The sequence below is a fragment of the Orbicella franksi genome, chromosome 14 (genome assembly GCF_964199315.1).
Source record: "Orbicella franksi chromosome 14, jaOrbFran1.1, whole genome shotgun sequence".
NCBI lineage: Eukaryota > Metazoa > Cnidaria > Anthozoa > Scleractinia > Merulinidae > Orbicella > Orbicella franksi.
Window position 1 is genome coordinate 10,839,221 of NC_138158.1, and position 12,500 is coordinate 10,851,720.

Consider the following 12,500-nt stretch of genomic DNA (forward strand, 5'->3'; position numbering starts at 1 on the left):
ACTCTCCGCGTTCTTCGAGAAATCCAAAATCAAAATGATCAAATCTACATACGCCTGCGCTATTTAAAGCAAAACCTCCTTTAATTTAACAATGACGTAACCAGTTATCAGATTTCCCGATCAGGGCTTCACGTTTCATTTTCTACTGGAATCTTTTCAAGACACTGTGATGATGAAAAAAGCAAAATTTAAGTGTTCGTTAAGAGAGGTTTTTTTTTTAACATTTCTAGTTCTGACAATGGTTACAAATTGAGTCTGTATTTTATCTCGTCCGGCTCTGAGTTCATATTTGACCTGATTCTGGTGTAATGCTATTTTCTTGCTTATTATAGCTGTCACTGCTATATACTTTGTCTAGTATCTCACTTTCCCTTTGTTTCAGGTTTTAGTTGATATTTAAGTCATGGAACAAAACCAACTCTTCGTATATTTTGTAGGAGAAGAAGGAGGGGCAGAAAATAGTTGCCTTTATGTAAGGATGGGGGTATGTCCTTTTTCGCTCCTTTCCTCCTTCCCTCTCTTCGTTAGTCTTACAGGCTTTTGAGATGTAGCGAGAGACTCGGGAAAAGTTATTTATAGCATAGCGACAATATGTGAAAACAAAATTTACAAATTTTTACATGTCAGTGAACTTCTCTAGAGAGTCTACCTTGGTGCCAGGGGGTAACTGACTGTTTTAAGACGTGGCCGCGGACAAATCTCCGAGCATATTTTAGCGTCAAATGGAGGGCATTGTTTATATAGCCCTGAAATAATAAGTTACCCTTTTAAACTTATTGTAAATTATTTTTATTATAGATTGAAACAATCCTTGTCTTTTTTATTCAAGCACAAACTTCAATTCAATTTGCAACTGAAAAAACAACTACGATTTTTATTTTCCTTTTCAGTGATCATGCTTCTATATAAAAAAAAGACTAACTACTTTCGCGAAGTTTCATTCAAAACGCTTCTGAGTTCATTAGATGGACGGCCTGCCTGCGAAAGCAGCGCCCCCTCAGAGGGGAGCTACAAGAAAAGGTTGCCAATTCGCAACTTTATGGTATGTATGTAACAGCTCCATTGCAGCTCGTGACTGGCAAAAAGCCTGTTGTTAATATATAATGCCTATTTGTGTTTAATTTCTTTGCTTATAACTAAAGCCATGACGTTTAAAAATTGGTAAACTGAACGACGTTGTTTGAACAGCGAAACTTGAATTTACCCAAGGCAAGTGTAATCTCAAAGAGTCCAAAATGTTTTGTTTATACAGCTTTGAGCCGCATTCTGCCCTCGTGCCTTGAACAAAGCTCTTGGAAGTTATGATCTCCGATATTTTTCCTCGCACAACACAGCATTACGCAACTGGATTTTTTTCTTCCCTTTTCAGTTGTTTTGGTTTATTACTTTTTTATGAGCATGAATTTTTTCTTGAGACCATTACTTTTAAGACTGAGGCAGAAAAAGATTATAAGGAAAATGCTTTAACAATAAGCGATAAATGCAAGTCAATAATCTCAAGATAGCTTCGCACTTAGCTTCAAATCAAAGGGCGATACATAGGAGATAATCCTTTGCGCGCGCAATGCATCAACCCCTTTAACACTGCATGACCTTGGATTGGATTTTCACTCTTTAGTATTTTGCATCAAAGATCTGTCTGGAAGAAATGGCGGCGAAAGAAATCCTTGGTCTTCTCGTGGTTACTAGCTTGATTGCCTTTGTACTCGGTCATGGTTATTTGGCAGAACCCGCCAGCAGAAACTCCGCATGGAGAGTTTTTCCCAATCGTCCGAAACAGTTCACAGATAACGAGTTGAACTGCGGAGGGTTTCACGTCCAGTGGAGTCAGAACAATGGAAAATGCGGCGTGTGTGGAGACGCTTATCATCGTAAGGACCCATTGTACGTCTACCCTGGCAATTACGCGGACGGTTTCATCACCAAAACGTACACAGAGGGACAGGAGATCGAAGTCAGCGTTCAGATCACTTCAAATTATCAAGGGTTCTTTCGGTTCAGAGTGGGCAAGCTCGAGAAGCCTTCCATCACTCAAGAACAACTGAATCACGTTCTGTTACAGCCTAATGTTTCCAACACATGGCCACTTCATTCGTCAACAAATGGAATGTTCAAGATTAAGCTCAAGCTTCCAAAAGGTCTGACGTGTGATCACTGCGTGATGCAATGGTGGTGGATAGCGGGCAACAACTGGGGCTGTAATGACGAGGGCGTTTGCGGACATGGCTTGGGGAAGAAGCAAGAGACTTTTGTGAACTGCGCAGAGATTAGAATCTTATCAGCGGGAGGTCCAGCTACCTCCACGGAGGAGCCCACCACAGAGACACCCATAGCAACAGTGGTAGGCACTACACAAAGACCAGCTACAGCACTACCAACACCGAAACCTCCTTTCAGAGAGTGCAAAGCCACAGCAGACTGGGCCGGGAACCCTCTTATAGATGAATGGTGTCGTACCAACTGTGCAATGGGTTATTGTCCCGGCGGGGAGGGTGAACTGCCATATATGGGCTATATAGGTATGTGCCGCTGTGAAGGGTATGGTTTTCAAGCAGTTTACCCTAGGATAGGGTATATAAATCAGAGCGTTTGGGTCTAGAATAGGGTATAATTTTTCACAAAACAGACTAGTTGGTTGAAGATTTTATCTAGACTAAGGAAACCAGGAATTGCCACTCAAAAATATAAAAAAATCAAATCAGCAGGTTTAAATTTACGCAAATCAGCCTCAACAGTGTCGATAGATGGGGGGATTTGGGGAGTTTACTCTAGTATAGGGTAGCAAAATTCAGCTGAACTAGCTCTGGTATAGGCTAAGGGTTCCAGGATCCCCACCCAGCGGCACATCCCCACCCAGAAATTCCCAAAGTACCCCCCCCCCCGGGTTATTGTCCTCCCAGCCACTGTGTCTGTTCTTGAGAAACGTATTCAATGTAAAGTCGTTGAATTAAATATGCGTTATTGTTTGTTTGAAGATTGATTTTTGATCTTATTTACTTGTAATGATTCAAAAAAAAAGAAAGATGGGGTGATTTCTTCACCAATTGTCTTCGGCCGCGTTGTTTGAACAGCGAAATCTGAATTTACACAAGACGAGTGCAATCTGAAAGAGTTCCAAAGATTTTGTTTTTACAGCTTTGAGCTGCATTCGACCCTCGCTAATTGAACAAAGCTCTTAAAACTTATGGACTCTGATATTTTTCCTCAAATAACACAGCTGCTCTCACGATAATAAAGATGTTAATCAGTAGAGTAAAACACACGTGGAAACTCTTAGAATCGATCTTAAAATGTTTAGTTGAGAAAAATTATCCTTTAGGCAGGAAGATTGGTCGCCAAAACTCTTAGCAATTAATCCTTAAAACTTTTTGGAAGTCACTGAAAGGAAAGATTCGTCACATTATACTTTGAGAATAAAGCACATTTGTCAGCATTTTTTCTTTTAAGTAGTTTTAAGTACTTTCGGTGAATCTTTACTGTAATGAACAAATTGAAAATGTTGTCATTATGTCTAGGTGTTATAAAGGCTGAGTGAACCAACAAGTTCGCTTGCCAACTAATCAGCGCCTTCTCATCTTTTTTTTTTGCAAAAATCCCTCTTTCTCAGTTTTGCAATGAAACTTTTCTTGCCCAATGAACAATAAGAGTGCATTCCAACTCTAAGTGTCTGAAAAAATCAACTTATGAAATACAATCATGGTCGTAACCAGAAAAGATAACTGAGGCAATGTCCATAATTACATTCTCTTCCTAGATATTCAGCAGTGTTTTACAAAGAAATACAACAAAAACGAAAAGTGCCCCAATTTGCCTCATACTAGAAACGGCCTTGACGTTATAAAAGTTAATGTAAAACTTTTAAATTTCAAGAGGCCCTAGCATTCAACTGATTGTAATTGTTAACGAAGAAATACAACCTTAGCGGAATCATGAAGAGTAATGCATATTGCGAGCTTAGCACTGACTGCTTTCAAGAGGCTCTGGCATTCGACTGATTGTTAATTGTCAACTAAGAAATACAAGTTTAAAATTGCTACTTTGGTCTTAACGGATTTATGAAGAATAATGCATATTTTGAGCTTAGCACTGATTGTATTCAAGAGGCCCTAGAATTCAACTAATTTTTAATTGTGAACTAAGAAATGCAATTGCTACTCTGGTCTTAGCGGATTTATAAAGAATGATCCATATTTTGAACTTAGCACTGACTGCAACTGGCATCTCAAACTGGTGTAGCATCGTACGTGGTCCAACGGGTAGAGCGTTGTGCTCCTACAAACGACACTAGTACAGCTCTCTTGAAATCCTCTTTAAAGAAAGTGTATAGTATCGGATTTAAAACCGACGAGCCAAATCGCAGGAACATGAGAACTACGCGAGCCCAGTTGGGTAGATAGGGAGCTTCCAGGTCTAAATCCTGCATTAGCCCGTCAAGAAAATATGAAAACCAACATGCTATAAAAGTTAAAATCATCGAGCCGAACACAATTATAGCCTTGCCCTCCAGAGGTATCGGTCTGCTTTGGTAAGCCCTTGTTTTATAACTGTTTCCTCTTTTTATATTTTGGATTTGCCTTCTAAGAACTCGGAAGATAGAAGTTAAAGCAACCGCCATAATAAGTAAACTCGGAACCACAATTCCAAAAAAGACAGTCAAACTGTATATGGTGTCTTTTTTGAAGACTTCATCAGTGGTCGGGCCATCAAAAGGAATCCACACGAGTTGAATGAGCGAGGTTGACAGCGAGGAACACCAGATAAACACCAGGACAGTTTTCAATCGAAACTTTGTAACGATGTACGGATAATGCATTGCGTGAATTATCATGAAATATCTCTCCGCAGTTACTAACAACAGGTGCAGCACGGTTGATATTGAAATAAATCTGGAAGACAAGTCCATAGCGGTGCATATATGCTGCTTAGTAGCCATATCTACCTCTGCCAGATTACACGATATTACCATAGGAACAGTAATAGCACCAGCCAGCATGTCTGACAATGCCAAACAGGCTAGACAAAGGTTTGTTTTCGTTTTTAAAAATGCCTTTCGTCTGTACAGAAAGATGACCACGGAGTTTGCACACACGATTGCGGCTCCAAGCAGTCCCAAACAAATGAACACAGAAATGTGCGTCTGTGGTAAAGACGAATCAGCACGCATTACGGACCTGTTAGATGTGGTATCGTTAAAATCCCAAGATGAACTGCTAAGATGATTACTACAGTTTATTTGAATCTAGGAAAAACAAAAAGCAAATGAAGAAATAAGCAAATTGTTTAAAATAAATTTCAATAATTAAGACTTGAATTCCTATCTTTGGTTATTTTCTTGCTGTCATTATTCCTTTGCTATAGGCTTCGTCCAAACTACGCCGGAGAAATTTGAAAACTCAACAATAACTGGCCATTTTGGATTTATGTTTGAGGAAAACCCGGATAGAAAAATCACATGATTACCATGATGTCATCGTTTGAGAAAAGCTCTGTTTTCAAAATGATTTTTGTCCACACAAAAGGGCAAAGCCGGCGTTTCACTTGAAATTCCTCTAGTTTGAAGAACGTTGTCGTGACCTATTAGTTTGGACGGCAGGCCTAACCCTTAGCTGCGTTTTCAAATTTCTCCCGTTGTAGTTTGGATGGGGCCTTGGTGTTTATAACGAAACGAGTTCTCAAACTCATTAAAATTTCATAAATGTAAACAATAGAAATCATAATCCTGACGGGGGGTTAATAATGGGATTTAAAGCAGCGTATATGTTGGGGATTGTATTTCTCTCGTTACCCTTTTGTTTGGATTGAGATAAGACGCCCCCTAGCGTTACGCGTCGTATTTTTGTTTGGTGATGTGATGAAACGCAGTCTTTCGCTTATAGTTTGATAAATACGAACCCTTGATGAATAATTTCACCGAAGTCATGTATCAAGCGCAAGCGCCCTCTCTTTCGCTAGAATTGAAGTCATGGTGTATCCATAGTCCGTAGGAGAGTTATGCAGATTATGCATTGGCTTACATGTATATATATGTTGTTTTTATCTTTTTATTCCTCTCTTCGCTGAAACGACCGAGAATCTTCTTCTCGGCGACCCTTCCTCAAATATTTGGGAGCGCCGGAGGGCTCCAACTGGGAATGTGGTACCAATTTACAGCTGTTTGCAGTGAGGAGTCGGCAACAACCTGACAATTACCTTAATGTTTTTGAAAAATTAAAGTGGTTCTAAATTCGCTCCCACATTGTTTGGGAAAAGCTTCATCTTGGCAAGGTTATTGCAATTCGAGATCGGTAAAACATGGGGATCACCGAACTCATTTTTTAGTAATCAGCAGTGAAAGCTTCAAGTAAGGCTGGAACCGTTTAGGTCAAACCGATTTATTTTGTTTTCCCTTGATGAATTATTTATGATCTAAATTGATGTTACGTAACCATCTAGGACAAGATTATCTCCTCTATGTTTATAGTGCCTCTCTGAAGATATGAATTGGAATCGTGAGTTACAACAAAGAACATTAAAGAAAATCTAATGACATTAGTCGAGAAGGAATAGCTGAACAAGCTCAGAGCAACCTCTTCTGCAAACGCTTAAGTATTCCGATGCGGTTTCTTCTCAATTAAGGGTAAATGTGTTCAACTGTTGTCTAGATCAAAGCATTTAATATAACTGAATTTGAATTATGCCGTGAAAATGAGTAAAAGTAATTGATCAAGTTTATTTTTGTGTTTAAAGCATTCAATTTATTTAATTTCTGCCACTCTTGTGAAAATTTCCAAAAGCAATTGACGCCGTACGGTTCTGAAGGTTTCATAGGTGGGTGTCTCTAAAACTACAGTAACTGTTCAAAATTATTTCTTTTTTACTTGCTATTACTTGTCTCACACCATTTACATACCATCTGTACTTTTCAGTGATGTTCAGTTCACCAGATGGAGAGTTTTTCAAAGAATATATTGGCTGACCGGTTGTTTTAGCTGTTTTCAACGGTTTTAGGTTAACCGTTAGATGATTTAATACAGCTTTATTTTTCAGTACGATGGTCATCTGGAGTGTTGCAGGTACATTTTAGATACCGTTTTGTAGGTACATTTTAGGTGTAACCGTGACTGAAAATAAACAATTGTACCTTAACGAGAGGATGTTCTAAGGTTGCGCAAAACTCTTGTGAATATTTTCTCTTTTGCTGAGTTGTGATTCTGTGAAAAATAGCAGTAACTGGGAACATTGCAATGAATGAACAGTGCATGATGACCAAACAAAATTATTTTTCATCGCTTTTCTTTTCTTTTCTTTGCAGGAAAAATTTTTCATTCATATAAATCTTTTGTTAAATTGTTTCTAAGAAAAATATAGCCACAGCTTCGAAAATAAATCTCCTTTTTTCTTGGAAACCGTTTCATAGCTCTGTCATTTAATAAAAACGAGTGAATTAATATTAAAAGTTCACTGAATATAATCCGTCCGAAAATATAGAAACGGATAATGGAACAAAATTTCCAACATCTGATTTTCCTCGCAAAACCGTAACGACCCAGTTCCGCCACCCTAAATATAACCCACAATTGGATTTGCGGTGAACCTTGTAATATTGCAAATGACTAACGCCTTTTGCATATGTGCAAATGTCCAAATAAGACTTCTTCGAATTTTGGATGTAATATAAAGTGTTTTGACAATAACAACAGTTTCACAACATGCAATCTCCTACCTTGGCGGTTCTTGACATTTGCAAGAATTGTACTTCGATCTTGGGGCAAATATAACAATTAAACTTTCGACTCCCAGGATGTTTGGGAGATGTACTTTACCTTATAAAACAACTAAACGAAGAACCCTGCCAAACTGTCAGGGTAAATGAACTTTTGGTGGAAAATAAATATCATCGGAAAAGACAATTTCCGAACACCTGCTTAGTATGATAAGTTTCCATCCCAACTCTAAAGAAATTAAGTTAGTGAAATATTAATTGATTTCGTTCTATTGTTTAACTCTAGAGGTGACGGGAAAAGCTCTTAGATCAGTGGTCGACCGAAGGACGACAGAAACTTATTTCCTTTTTAGAATAACAGAGCGAAGCGACTTTAATTTAAATTAAAATTTGAATGGCTTTGCCTTATCATGAATTAATGTTTAGAGGAGAGCCAAATAAATAATTGTCATGGCTTTATTGACTTTTGTCGACTGTTGTCCTTAGCATGCACAGGAGATAACATTTATCAAAGGTAAACTTATATGAACTCGAAATTTCTGGAAATCATTCAAACTAACCTCACGGATCGCGTTAGTAAAATAAATACAGTTTGATTGATTTTCATCAGTATAATGAAAAAAGAGCGGTCTTTTATGCTGAAAACATTACAGTGAAAATAACAGGAACATCATTATAACCTAACTTTCGCTCAATTGAAATGCTACAGAAATATTTTTGTTTAAAATTAATGCCGTTATTAAAAATGTCAGTCCCTGCACGCAAGACATTTTGCATGTTCTTAACTGATGGTGATAATAGAACATAATGTGAGAAAAAAAGAGACTACATTGAAGCCCGATGTGTAACATATTCTTGACTTTGTTTTTCTTTCCCTTTTTCAAAACATATAAACATTGTTTTGATCTGTGACCTCGCCTGCAAACAAATACGCATTTACTTGCATGAACTAGGTCATTTTTAATAATAAACCATTCCCACTGTGTACAAGGGAGAATTATATTCCTGAAATAAGAGTAATATTGTGATCGGCGTTGATTTTGTCTTCATTTCTCGAAATCTTGAAATTTGGAAAGAACCTAAAAACGAGTGGATTTTTTTTTGCAGGGCCAGGTTGTTCAAATCCCGATTACTCTAACCCAGGATTAGCGAGAATTTTAATTTCATTTTATTTTTGATTTCACTTATCGTGAGATTTTCTGTTTATATTATTTGACCTTCAGTTTTGAGTTTGAATAATCTCAAACTACACAAAACATAAGCAGTGAAACACATTTTTATACGACAAAAATTAATACTTCGTTTAACATTTAATCCTGGGTTAACGATAGCCGGCCTTCGAACAACTCCTGGTTTATTTCATCGCCCTATTTCACTGTAAGGAAGAAAAAATCGGATATCAGTGCAATATTTTAGTAATTTTACATATAATAGATGACAAGCATTTTCTATTTTCGCGGCCCAATATGAGTTTTCGACGACGAGAAGACGAGATGTTCGCCGAAGACGAAGTACAAGACGACGCTCCTACTCCGTCATAGCATTGTCAGAGTAACCGCAGATCTACGAGAAGAAGCCGAGTGGGTACACAGTCTACTTATTTGTCAATGTTTTGACGAAATGCAGCATCGATAACGAGCTAAAAGGCATCAAAAACTGATTTCAATATGGCTGACAATGATAAAAAAACTTAATATTAATTTTAGACTTCAGACGAGGGACTAAGATAAGAAGTCAAGTGTCTGAGAAGATTATTTTAGCGAGAATGATCTCGGAGCTACAGGGCTTCGCGCAGGATACAATACCTCACGAAAAAAAAAAAATTCCGCCCAAAGATTCTGAAACTAACCTTCTATTTTCTCTTAGGAAAACTCCTGTTTTTATGCAACTGTCGTATATATCGACAACGAACAAAATGGTAAGAATTCCGTGACTGTGTCGGTGGACAACAGCGTCGGCTATATGTATATACTCTTTTTGATAATAAAAAACAACCAATGAACGTACAATTCAACAGATATTGAAAACAAGAAAAGTAAATAAGAATAACAAAAACGATAAGAATAAACCCTTAGACCTATTGCAAACATTCAGACATTTTTTCTACTGCATGTCAGCTTTGACGGGAAGATGTCTTTTTTTTATGTCAGGGATATCCATTTATTCTCTGCTCGGAGAATAATTCGGTCAGTTTAAACAGACAGGCTGACAAACGCGTGTACCTTAGTGCCAACCGTTTACCTACGACATTTGAAAACGAAATTCGAACTTCCAGTTTCGTTTTTCATTTACCCACGCCATTGGAAAAGGGAATAAGAACTTTTATTTTCGTTTTTTGTTTTCCTACTACATTGAAAACGAAATTGGAACTTCTATTTTCGTTTTTCGTTTTCCCATGACTTCGTACAACAGAATATAATTGCAATTGTCATTTCCGTTTTTCATCTTCTATTTTCGTAAGACATTGAAAAACGGAATTTGAACTTCGATTTTCGTTTTTGCGTTCTATTATATTATCTCAAGACAGTAGCCTATTAAGCAGACGCTAGCGCTCTTTGGGCTTGTATATATATTTTTTCCTACCTTACGATCCTCAAAATGGACGTCATAGCTGACTGTACATGATGTCACTGACTGTACATACGGAGTTTGATTTCAACAAATAGCACCAAAATACTGTGCAGCTATATTTATAGAAAACTAATATTTACAAATTTTTCAGCCCGCTACTATAGACGAGTGAATTCGACGTTAAATTTCATGCGAAAAACCGATATCGCACGAATCGCAAAGCGATGATTGCGATATCGACTTTTCAAGTGAAATTTAACGTGAAATTCACTCGTCAGGTGGTGAATTTTTCTTGAATCGCATAGCTAAAGCCACCAAATCGCTGGGCGAAACCAAACGTTTTGTATTTTTGTGCGCAGCGTCAGTGCGCAAACAATGGAAACCCTTTCAAAGTCAGGTGTCAGGATCTAGCGAATAGGAAACAAGATATTTTTAGAATGAAAACCACTTTTATTTCAAACTTGTGGAGAAAGCAGTGCCTCAAATTTTACAATCTTCAGCAAAAAAACTGCAAGTACAAAATACGGAGTTATTTAAGACAACGATTTTATAGAAAAGTTCTTTCATTCAATGAATATCTTGGATTTATAAAGGCTTTCTTGGATTTACCCGCTACCATACAACTTGGCTGTGGCGCCGACAATCAACAATTGAGATACTCAAGCGAAAGGAAAATTTCAAGCGTTCAGGTATTAAAACAAGATCTACAAAAAACCCGTAAGTGCTTTACAGTTATTAAAAAAACTTGTATTCAAAATATAATGATTAAGACTGGAATTTCTCAGTAAACTCTTACGAAAAATAGCTCAAAAAAGCTTAAAAGTCAACATTTTAACGGTTTTTCTTTCACTGCAGAGAGTCGCTTGTTGGTGTCATGTTGGACTGAAAGTTTATGAAAATATTTGAGCTTACTGGAGAATTATTAAAAGTTACTCCAGTAAACATCCCGTCAACTGCCCCTGTCATCAGGTAACTAGAACGAACGGCACTGCTGTCACTGTTACTAGTTGCTGCTGTGTTGCTTGGCGAGGCTGAGCTTTTGAGAACAATCTCCCGTAAAGCATAACTTGAATAGCTGTTGATAGCTGTTGATAGTTGTCGTGCTTGGGTTGAAACCGGCCAACTTATTCGACAGTCGCCGCTGTTTTTCAGAGGATTATGGCTGCAGCTGGATATGGATTCTGGATTGGCGTGGCCAGTGAGTTGTGAGATCTCCAGTGGGTCGAAATCATCGCGGAGCGCTTGGATGACTGTTTTGCGACCACTCGAATTTGTGAATTTGCCGTCCAGGGAGGCAATGGACGCAATACTCTGCATTTGCTTTGCCAATGTATTTTTCACCTTTCGGACGATAGCCAACGTACTCGATAAATGTTCTGTGCGGATCTCGCTCTCCACCATCCGTCCTCCAAATCTTCTTGTTATCCTTTCTCGCCCGTTTTGTCGCAGTCGGTTCGTCTCCCTGGCGGTTGTTGGTTTGTCGTTCTTTGCATTCGATGTACTGCTCTGCCACGGTGAAATCACTTAGTTTACAGTCATGCTGTTCTTTAAATTCTCTCATTCCTAATTGAAGGCCGATTGTACCTGACGACCACATCTTTTCATTATCTTCTGTTTCAACTGGTTGAGCGGCATTTGTTTTTTTGCCAAGACCTTTTTGCTTCAAATCTTTTTTTTTCATGGATAGCATCGTTGAAACTTCTTCGAATTCAATGGCTGAAGATTTTTCGTGGTCGAAGTTGTCTACTGCTGGTGGACATGGACGCTCCACAAAGTACCTTCGTAAACCATTGCGGTAAGTTTGTGACGTTGTACTGTAACATTGTACTGTAAGTATTTTGCATTGTAAGTAGATTTTTTGGTCTGTTAGTGTGGAAATAAATTTTAAAAAAATTTTTAAAAAAATTTAAAAAGTTTGTAATGTTCCTGGTTCATATTCTTTGCCTTTGTTTTCTTTTGCCGTCTGCCTTATGTCTAGAAAGAAGTGCTTGAGAAGCTGCGGTGCTTCTTGCTTCGAAATTGCATCGAGATTAATTTGTTTGCCGTGTTTTTCATTTTCTGTAAATTTTCTCATTTCCAAGGTGATATTTTTGCAGCACGAGTTACATTTTTGTTTTCGCGATTGCAACAATTTTTGCTCGCGACTCGCGTCAGCAATATCCCTTTATGCACAAGTGCAATTCCACGCTTTATTAAATCCATTTTGAAATCACTGGTTATCCTTGCA

At 37.9% G+C, this 12,500-nt stretch overlaps 2 protein-coding genes across 2 annotated transcripts; one reads left to right on the plus strand and one right to left on the minus strand.

Annotated features, from left to right (window-relative positions):
* Nucleotides 1-1,547: 1,547 nt before the first annotated feature.
* Nucleotides 1,548-2,892, plus strand: LOC145468355 (uncharacterized). The gene has a single exon (XM_081452053.1). The coding sequence runs from the start codon at nucleotides 1,649-1,651 to the stop codon at nucleotides 2,597-2,599; it is 951 nt and encodes a 316-aa protein (XP_081308179.1). The 5' UTR covers nucleotides 1,548-1,648; the 3' UTR covers nucleotides 2,600-2,892.
* A 1,212-nt stretch (nucleotides 2,893-4,104) lies between these two features.
* On the minus strand, nucleotides 4,105-11,963 carry LOC145468770 (adenosine receptor A2b-like). Its single transcript, XM_081452461.1, has 3 exons — nucleotides 11,615-11,963; nucleotides 11,186-11,358; nucleotides 4,105-5,239 (listed from the first exon to the last, which is right to left on the minus strand). Exons 1-3 carry the CDS (start codon nucleotides 11,961-11,963, stop codon nucleotides 4,223-4,225), a joined length of 1,539 nt encoding a protein of 512 aa, XP_081308587.1. The 3' UTR covers nucleotides 4,105-4,222.
* Nucleotides 11,964-12,500: the final 537 nt, after the last annotated feature.

Excerpts from the sequence above, each read along its gene's own strand:
- LOC145468355 (XM_081452053.1), top strand. The coding sequence starts at position 1,649 with ATGGCGGCGAAAGAAATCCTTGGTCTTCTCGTGGTTACTAGCTTGATT.
- LOC145468770 (XM_081452461.1), bottom strand. The coding sequence starts at position 11,963 with ATGCTATCCATGAAAAAAAAAGATTTGAAGCAAAAAGGTCTTGGCAAA. Across the intron at positions 11,359-11,614 it reads CGTTGGCTATCGTCCGAAAG|CTATCAACAGCTATTCAAGT; the intron begins GTGAAAAATACA and ends AACTATCAACAG. Across the intron at positions 5,240-11,185 it reads TAACTTTTAATAATTCTCCA|ATTCAAATAAACTGTAGTAA; the intron begins GTAAGCTCAAAT and ends TGTTTTTCCTAG.